Below are 10,128 nucleotides of genomic sequence, written 5' to 3'. Positions count from 1 at the left end.
CAGCAGTCTTCCCACTTGTGATCCGCAGCTCCAGCTCTTCAGAGGCATTGAATCATAGAACTGTAGAGTTGGAAGGGACCCCAAGGGTCATCTAGTCCAACCCCCTGCAATGGAGGAACCATGGCACCTCCAAGGTGGGAGGCAGCACATAGCCTTACTGCAACATTTTGTTGCCGATTCCTCTTGCAAAGAGACACATTCTAAGAAGCTCGGATCCCAGGGCTCAAAACGCAGACACTCTCCCTCTCTCTCTCTCCTTCCCAAAAGCCCTTGCTGCTGTGAGAGGTGCACTCTGCATGTGCTCAGAGGCACTCGGGGTCTTCCAACACCCTGCCCCTTCTGGGCATCCTGATATTTTGAGCCTTTGAGAAACAGGCCTTGGAGGAGGAGGAGGAGAAGGAAGATAAAACAAGAAGGGGCCCCCACCGCCGCGCATCCGGAGGACGATCAGCAAAACGTAGCGAGGGGGCGTGGGCGGGGCCGGCACGGCTAGAGCTAGGGTGGGCGTGTCCTCGGGCCCCGCGGGGCGGAGCCTGGCGACGCCAGCCCCACAAAAAGCGAAAAGGGAGCGAGCGAGTGGGCGGGGCCCGGCATGCAGAGGAGGGGGCGGGGCCGACAGGCGCGATTGGCTCCGGCGCTGGCTCTGCCCAGCTGTGGCCAGAGGTGTCGCGCGCCGCAGCAGCAGCAGCTTCAGCACCAGCAGCAGCAGCAGCAGCGGGGAGAGGAGGCGCCGCGGCATCCGTGCAGCAGCAGCGGCGGCGGTGGCGGAGGCAGCAGGCTGGGCTGCGGGAGGGACCATGGCCGATCCAGCGGCTGCGGCTGCGACGGCGGGGGCGCCGTCCGGGTCCGAGGGTGAAGAGGGCCCGGTGCGCTTCGCCCGCAAAGGCGCGCTCCGCCAGAAGAACGTGCACGAGGTCAAGAACCACAAGTTCACCGCCCGCTTCTTCAAGCAGCCCACCTTCTGCAGCCACTGCACCGACTTCATCTGGTAAGCAGAACCGACCTCCCCACAGGCCAGGAGGGCAGGAGGGTGGGGAACCCCACTTGCTCGGCATCTTCCCCCTCCCGATCTTGGGCTGCGCCACCCCTCCCTTGCCTTTGCTGAGCCGGGGTCCCCTCCCCCTATCGAGGGACGCCCCCTTGGCACCCGGCACCCTGGAGAATATGAAGAAGGGCTTCCTCTTCCTCTCTTCTTCCCCGCGGTCCCAGGGCAAGCGAGCTCCTGCCCCCACTTAGCCCGGTCTCGGATCCTCCCCTATCTCCCCTGTCCCCCTTTTCAGGGCTGCAGCCCCCGAGCCGTGTGATGCGCCTCAGACCCCCCCACCCAGCGGACCTCGCTTGCAGCTTTTAGTCATCATTTCTCCTTGCCAGCTCCTGTTCCGGGGGGGGGGGGGGAGCTTCCTCCCAACTTGCACCAGCCGCTGTACTCCAGGGTTGGGGGAGTGCCTCCCCCCCGTCCCTAAAATCTCCTCCCCATATATGAGAAGACGAGCACCAAGCTCTCTCTGTCTCTGTTTCACACCCTGTCAAAGGGAGATCGCCTTCCTGTTGCAACCTTTAGCTGGAGTTTTTCTCCCTGGAGGGCCCCTTCCTGCAGGATTCAGAAGAGTCCTTTCCACCATCCACCTACCTTTGCTGCCTGGGGCCCCTTCAGATAGGTACCACCTCCACCAGCTGCATGAATGCAGCAAGCCGCCTCTGAATTGTGTAGTCTCTGTGACTATGTTCACTGGCAAAGACCCCCTAAGTAGATTCTAAGACCCCCACCCTTTTCTTTCTGTTGAGAGATTCCCCCTCCATCCCGTCCCAGCATAAAAAACCTCAGCAGAGAGCTCCTTTCGTCCTCTCTGTCAGATACCACCGAGAACTGAACAACCCAGGTTTTTTATTTTTACTGCCCCATCCATACCACAAAACATTTCTCACAATCTTGACCTTTTCCATAAAGTGCCTTCCTGCCTCATTTGTGCCCCTCTTCCCATTTCAGCATGCAAGGGCATCCCCTCTCTGATGATATTGGACATGAGAGGATATCTGCAATAAGGCCCCCACCCTTCCATCATTATTGGATGCCCCACCCCATATCCTACTCCACAGTTCCATGCACCCCATGGAGAAACTTCCAGTGGCCAACAAGTAGCTAGCCATGGTGAATCCCATCCACTTTCTACCTCTCTCCATCTGTTGTGGAATTAGCTTAACAAGGTCTCCTCTCAGTCATGAATTCACAAGGTGGCCAGCCATAGGCAAGCCACTCCCTTTAACACACACACACACACACACACACACACACACAATGTGAGTAATGACTCTGACCTACTTTATAGGGTGGTTGTTGGGGACACACCACAATTGTGTGTATGAACACTTTGGCTATTCTAAAGCACCATACAATGCAATAATTGAATTCTCGAGTTGGAAGGGACCCAATGGGCCATCTAGTCCAACCTCAGCAAATCACAATGGCCAAGGTGCTTATCTGGGGCCCCATCTCTGGGGGGTAGTGAAACTGCCCTCCATCTTTGCAGATTCCAGGTATCCCTGAATTCTGTGGGGTGAAAGTCCCACTTTGGGAGGAAGGCAGGGAAGGGAGAGGCTTTGGGGTCATTGGAGACAGGGTATGCAGAAATTGGGAGCAGGGTGTTATTGAGCATGTCCAGAGTGCCTTTATTTTTCCACCAAGTAATGGCACCTGGCTTCCCATGGATCTGGGACTAGGGAGAGAACAGTGGTGGAGCAGGGGCAGATTGACTTCAGTCTTGTAAGAAGGATTCGTTCTTTTTAAAAAACCAAAAAACCAATCACACTAGAATTTTTGTGGTCCACCAATGTGTGGTGTATTTGCAAAGCAAGAATGAATATTTGGGATATGCTGGCAGTTAAAGCATAACAAAGCTGTGCTCAGTGAACCTAAGTATGGAGGACACCAAGGTCCACCATTCACAGAATCATAGAATGGTAGAGTTGAAAGGGACCTTGAGGATCACCATCCAACCGCTGCAATGCAGGAATCTCAACTAGATCATACATGATAGATGTCCATCTGTCCTCTGCTTTAAAATTTCCAGGAAAGGAGAATCCACCACCTCTCAAGGAAGCCTTTTTCCACTGTTGCATCTCCTTCCTTGTAACTTGAATCCATTGCTTTGGGTTCTACCCTCTGGAGCAGCAAAAAACAAGCTTGCTCCATCTTCCACGTGATGGCCCTTAAGATATTTGAGGAGGCTATTGTATCACCTCTCAGACTCCTTTTTTCAGGTTAAACATTCCCACCTCCCTCAACCGTTCCTTATAAGGCTTGGCTTCCAGACACCTACTCACCTTGGTTGCCAGCCACTACATACATTCCAGCTTCTCAATACCCTTCTTAAATTGTGGTGCCCAGAACGGGACACAGTATTCTAGATGTGGTCTGACCAAGGCAGAATAGAACAGGACTATAACTTCCCTTGATCTGGACACTATGCTTCTGTTGATGAAGCACTAGAATAGCATTAGCTTTTTTCCTGCTGCATCACACTGTTGACTCATGTTAAGCTTGTGGTCTATATTGCTGGGTGTGAATGTGAGTCTTATTTTAGCAAAGATCCCATCAAGTGATGTGGAACAAGGTCTTCTCTCTGCACAGGGTCTTGGAGAGCTGCTGCCAGCCAGAGTATCTGATGAAAGCTGTAGTCCCAAACAGCTGGAGGGCACCAGGTTGTGGAAGGCTGGCATAAACACCATCTCTGACCTGGCAGTTTCCTAGGTGTGCTAGGCTAGCAAGTGGGCCTCGGTCTCCCTCCTGCCAGCTCTGCTCTGGAGCAAAGACTGCCAGTTCTGGATAGACTTCAGACCCTGCAAAGGCCCCAGGAGGCAGTGATGGCCACCAACTTGGATGGCTTTAAAAGAGGATTGGACAAAGTAATGGAGAAAGAGAAGGCTATTGGTGGCTCTTAGCCACAATGGTCATGTCCTGCCTTCATAGTTGGAGGCAGCAATGCTTATGAATGCCGGTTGCTGGAAACTACAGAAGGGGAGAGGGCTCTTGTGCCCAAATCCTGCTTGCGTCTTTGGCTACCGAGAGCAGGTTCCTGGACTAGGTGGGCCACCAGCCCGATCCAGCAGGGCTCTTCTGATACCCTTTTGGAACCTCCAGGCTCAGAGGCAGTCTATCTTGGTACAGTATATAGATTTTCAGAGGCATTTTGCCACTGTGAGAACAGGATGCAGGACAAGATATTGGATTGATCCAACAAAAGATAAAGGTAAAGGTACCCCTGCCCGTACGGGCCAGTCTTGCCAGACTCTGGGGTTGTGCGCCCATCTCACTCAAGAGGCCAGGGGCCAGCGCTGTTCGAAGACACTTCCGGGTCACGTGGCCAGTGTGACATCGCTGCTCTGGCGAGCCAGAGCTGCACACGGAAACGCCGTTTACCTTCCCGCCAGTAAGCGGTCCCTATTTATCTACTTGCACCTGAGGGTGCTTTCAAACTGCTAGGTTGCCAGGCGCTGGGACCGAGCAACGGGAGCGCACCCCGCCGCGGGGATTCGAACCGCCGACCTTTCGATCGGCAAGCCCTAGGCACTGAGGCTTTTACCCACAGCGCCACCCGCGTCCCTTTGATCCAACAAACCATCCTATTAAAGGCAAATCCAGTTGCACAGTCCTTTTCTGGGGCATTCACCCTACCTGGAGGCTCTGATCTCTTGGTGAGCATGGGAAACCAGGCACTATGGTTCTTCTTCTTTTTTTTAAAGCCCCCCGGTGAGAAAATACTTTTCTTTCTATCCTCCACCCCATCTTCTTTATCTCCCCATCCCACCATCAGTGTCACTAGAGCTTGAGAACTTCTGTTGGGCGTTGTTAGGGAACAATCAGGTCTCCCTTTTTTTGAAGTGGGGAGGGCAGTTGTTGCCTGAAAGGCCTGGAGCTACAGAGGCTGGGACTGCAGTGCTTGTGGTAGAAAAGTGAATGTTTGGGTGTGTGGGTTTGTGCACACACACACTCCCTAACTTGGTGTTTTTCTCTCTTGCAGGGGGTTTGGCAAGCAAGGGTTTCAGTGTCAAGGTGAGTTACACACTATATGCATATGTGAGTGAGTGAGTGAGTGAGTGAGTGCAAGTCTTGGATGTGGTGTCCCCGAAAGACCTGAGTTCAAGTCCAGGCTTGCTGGAGACAGAGCCCCAAACCTCTTTTAAGTGGTGGGGCTCATCAGGTGTTGAAGAAGAAAGGTAGAAGCAAGCCCCCATAACCCTGTAATTTGGAGTCAATGTCTTACTTCTTAGAAAGGAAGGAAGGACTCATCCATTCCAGATGCTGAGTGCCTCTGCGAGTATGATCGGTGTGCATGTGTATCTGTATTACATCATTTGTTTCTACCCTATAACATAACCACTTGTCTTCTTACTGTGGGAAAAGGGGCACCCACTTTGTGGGTGCTGCATCTTGGAAGGCTAATGTGTTGTACACCCCCCTCGTATTGCAGTATATATATATTAAAGGTAAAGGGACCCCTGACCATTAGGTCCGGTCGTGACCGACTCTGGGGTTGCGGCGCTCATCTCGCTTTATTGGCTGAGGGAGCTGGCATGCAGATTCAGGGTCATGTGGCTAGCATGACTAAGCCACTTCTGGTGAACGCCGTTTACCGGTACCTTCCTGCCGGAGCGGTACCTGTTTATCTACTTGTACTTTGACGTGCTTTTTAACTGCTAGGTGGGCAGGAGCAGGGACCGAGCAACAGGAGCTCACCCCTTCACAGGGATTCGAACCGCCGACCTTCTGATCGGCAAGTCGTAGACTCTGTGGTTTAACCCACAGCACCACCCGAGTCCCTAGTATATATATTGGAGGTATGTAAATAAGTAAGAGTCCTGAGCCAGCTTGCCTGCCCCCTCAGCACCATATCAAAATCGAGTGGTTTGCAGAGTAACTAGATTGTGGAACCACCACCACACATCTTGCTGTTTGGACTTAGCCCCGGAACCTGTTTGAATGTCGTTGCTTTTTTATGAGTGTTGGCCTGACTGAGATTCGGGTTGCAAGCTGGGGCGCCTCTCCACCCCCTTGAGCTCTCCTGCATGGCAACCAGCAGCCCCTGTTCTTCTGCACCCTCCATGTTGCCAGCTCCTGGGTCGTAAGAAGTGACTGATTGGCTGCCGACACCCATCAGGATGTGGGAGGCGGGTGGTGAGGCTGAAGGGGGAAGTGGGTGATATGTTGATGTGACAGTCCAAATGTTGGGCTTCCTTTTTTCTCGGTGTCAAATCGCGTTGCAAGGGGGGTGGAGGTGGGGGTGGGGGTGCTGCTTCGAACGTGTTGTACTTTTGTTTTATCGGTCTTTCATGAGGAAATGGGCGATTCTCCTTCCGTTCTGCGGAGGGAAGGGTCCAAACTGAAGGTCTGAAAGTCTCAAACAGAAACCGACAGCTTGCAGGGGTCGGAGTGACCCTTTGGGTTTTCGTTTTGCTTTCCAAAGGTCCGATTTCCATTTCCGATTGTTTTGTGGTAGCGTTCAAGGTGCAGTTGAGTGCAACACCAGAGGAAGCATGAGGTGTATATCCTTAGACTGTGCAGTGCACAATGCAGATTAACCCTATTTCATTATACTCTTTTTTGCCTCAATCAAATCATCCCCAACCTGGTGCCCACCAGATGTTTTGGATTGCAGCTCTCATCTGCCCCCGAACATCTGGAGGGACCTGGTTGTCTTAATCAAATGCTGATAAACCTCACAAGGTGGCGAGTTTATTTTATGTGGCTTTCACTTTGCCTGCTGTTCGTCTCCGCTTCATTGCAAGGTGATGATTTTGTTCTGTTGTGAGCTGCTTTTGAATGGTATGTGGGTGAGAGGCAGGGTATACTTTCAGGAAATAAATAAAGGGATGGATTTCCTCCAATTTTCCAGCTGCAAGTTCATGGATGAAGTATGAATTTTAATCAGAACGAGTGTCTGCAAGTGTGGAATTGCAGAGGGGTGGTTGATCCAGAAAAAAGCGGCCTGTTATAAATCTGGATGCATGCAGAGGGTGTGGAACCCTATTTTATCTAAGGAAGATCATGGGTTTAAATAAGATGCAACATGTCAAAGTATGCAGAGTGATCTGTGTGATAACTTGTCAGGAGGTGCTGTTGCCATTTAACATTATATCCCTTGGAAGAAGAAAAGTCATGAATTAAGAATTTGTAGGTCGCAGAAGGTTTCTCTTTTCATATGTAATCTACTTTGGAAATATTGCTTTAGCCACAAAATGGAGGAAATCGAGGTTCTCGTCTAAACAAAGACAGTAAGAATGCTGTATTTAAACACAGTAAATAGTTTTTATCTCTTCTCCCGCACCCCACCAGGTGTTTAAGGAGATTGGGCAATGCTTTTAAATCAATAGCTTTCCAGTTTTTGTTACTAGAGCTGAATGAATGCAGCTGAAGCACTTTATGGATTGTGTGTACAAAACTGGGTCTGAATAAGATGCTTTGTGGATTAAATAACTCAATGTTGTCCTACCTCCACTTCATGCAGTCTTTAAAGACTTGAAAGGCATATTAAATTTCGACAGATTAAGGTCTGCTGATGCTTAAAAATAAGAGAGTTTCTACTGTTTTAAATGACAGAACTATCATCTCTTTGAATGATATGGCTGTGAGTTTTTCATGTGTTCCGGGATTGATGTTGTATCTTCATTATTCAGTGAAAGGAGCTGAATATTTGATTTTTTTGGGGGGTGGAGTCCTTCTTATACCCAGTTACAGTTTTGAAGCATTGTTTTGGGGCTCCTTTTAGTTTCACTCCCCCTCACCCACATACACACACACGCCTGATTTGAGATTTTGTATAGCTTTGACCCATCCCTGTTGAATGACTGTTGAAGCCTGGTTGTGGGTGGCTTTGAGATAAGAAGGTGGATGTCATATTTTGTCCCCCACCTTGCTGCCGACCTTTCTGAAACCTTGTGCATCTTCCACAGATACAATTCTCAGAAACTTGCATGCCATACAGTTGGGTCCAGGATACCTCATGGACTGCCTAATCCCTTATATTCCATTCCAATCACTCAAATTTTCAGGGGAGTCACTGTTAGTGGTCCCCCGTGGCTCGGATATGTGGCTCATACCCACCAGGATAATAGGCATGGTTTTATGGTGCTCCCAGTGCTTTTTTATCCTTTAAAAAATGTTTAGGGATACTCTCATTTTCCTACTCATATTGAAATACTGACCCTCAATGAGGCCAAACTTAGATTCACAAAATGTTTAGGGGTATGCGTATCCCTGCGTACCCCCAGAAAAAGCACTGGTGTTCCCTTCCAGTTGAAATCAGACAAGCGTCAAAAAGCGGCAATAGGCGGGCAATTCCAAAGTTTTGGTGCTTCCGCGCTAAATGATCTTACAGCCGTGGAATAAGTGTTACGTTGCATCTGTAAGAGTGCCAGTTCTGCAGTTCTGAAGTTCACAGTGGTTGAGTGTGCACAAGTCAGCCCTGCAAGGAAACCCTTTGGAGGGAATCATGCGCCCCCCCTCTCTTCATCTCCCAAATCTTAAATGGAACCTCGGAACACAGTTAATTTAAAGGATTGTGAGCTAATACAATGGAAGCAGGCTGTGTCTTTTGAGTGCCTGTCTTGCTGCCTGCCTCAGCGTAACTCCTTTCTGGTGCTGTCATTTGTCCCCGAAGTAAAAGCCATGGATCAGGGAGCTGATGGTTCCCAAACATCTTCTGGAGAACATGAACGCCAAAACGATTCCAGCAGGGGCCAGTTGTGTGGAAAGCTGGTGCAACCCAATTTCTGCGCATATCTCTGTATATCTTCCTTTGAACCATATTTAATGCCTTGAACCAGTCGCTGTGCTGCTTGAATCAGTCCATGGGTTGCCTCCTTGCACCAGGCTGGGTCAAGCACAGCAAAGATGGAGTCTGTAGCATCTGGTGGGCACTAGGCTGGGGAAAGCTGCCTTAAGAATCTGAATTGCTATGATCATTCAATTAGCCATCGATTTAAAACCAGAGTCTATGGTGTCAGCTTTTGTGCTTTACCTTTTGAGGAATTAAACAATGGGGCTCTTGGTTAGAGGAAGGGAAAAAGAGCTGTGTTTATTCACAGGTGTGGGAAGATGGTGGGGCTGCTAATGCAATTTCGGTTTTCACACTTTCTGAAACAATATGCAAACTAAAGATTAAGAACCTACAAAGAGCTTGTTGAATCTAGCTAGTGGCCCATCTAGTCCACCATCCTGTTCTCACGGTGCCCAGCCAGTGGCCAAAGCACAGCTCTCCTTGGAAATTCACCCCTCTCTGAATTTTGTGTTGCAGTTTTCCAACCAAAGAATGTGTGCAAAAATGCATCCGTTCAGGAAAAGAACATATCAGGTGTATTGTATTGGGGGAAATATGTGCATTAGGCTGAATTGCATACAAAGGTTTTTATTTGCACTGAAATGCTGTCAAATGTTCATGAGGACTTTTGAAAAACTGCAACTTACAATTTGGTGCGGAAATGTGCAGAACTGAACTTTAGACTGGGGGAAAAATGAGAAACTGAAATAGTTGTCCATGCCTAGCTACGAGTGCTGTCTGGGTAGAGGAAAGGGGTCCAGCTCCAGAGGTGTCCTGAGAGGTTCTTCCCAGCCTTTGATAGTTCCTCATTTCCTCAGCTTGATGTCTTCCCTGCAGCCTTTTTTCCTGAAGGCTTCACTGTCTACTTTCCCTCAAGTTCCATTTCCTGCCTACTTAGTCCTCCTGCTACTTAGTCCTCAGTTGCTTCCCCACCTCCTGGGACTTCTTCCTACACAGTTTCCAGCCCTCCATCTCACTGCCTGTCCATAAAGCCCATGTGAGTGAGGCTTTCATGCCAACCCAGCCAAACTGACGATTCACTTCCCTGGTAAAAGCCTGGGCTGTATACAAACATGGTGGTCTTGGCAGTGTCATGATCCCTCCAGCAGAGTTTTGTGAACATTCCATGACATCACAGCAGCTCAGCCGGTCCTTGCCCTTGGATTACCTAGAGAGGCAGGTTGTTCCCGCACTTCCCCGAAACTATTTCTCTCAATCCATATTTTATTATTAATTTCGGCTGTATTTCTTTCATATCACATGTTATATTTTTCATAACAGGAGTTCAGTTGGCATCAGGGGCACGCTATATTTC

The 10,128-nt window shown here is 49.7% G+C and overlaps 1 protein-coding gene across 2 annotated transcripts in view; it reads left to right on the top strand.

Moving 5' to 3' along the window:
• The first annotated feature begins 600 nt into the window (after positions 1–600).
• PRKCB (protein kinase C beta) overlaps positions 601–10,128 on the top strand; it is a 183,175-nt gene continuing 173,647 nt past the window's right edge. The window contains exons 1-2 of one of the 2 annotated variants that reach the window (XM_083712071.1): positions 601–988; positions 5,019–5,050. In XM_083712071.1, the coding sequence (XP_083568197.1) occupies positions 798–988; positions 5,019–5,050 (223 nt within the window). In that variant the 5' untranslated portion in view covers positions 601–797. The remainder of the gene's footprint in view (positions 989–5,018; positions 5,051–10,128) is intronic. The other variant, XM_083712070.1, reaches the window with a different exon arrangement.

This window comes from Podarcis gaigeae (assembly GCF_964106915.1).
Source record: "Podarcis gaigeae genome assembly, chromosome: 14".
Classification (NCBI taxonomy): Eukaryota; Metazoa; Chordata; class Lepidosauria; order Squamata; family Lacertidae; genus Podarcis; species Podarcis gaigeae.
This window is presented reverse-complemented; position numbering and strand designations above follow the sequence as displayed.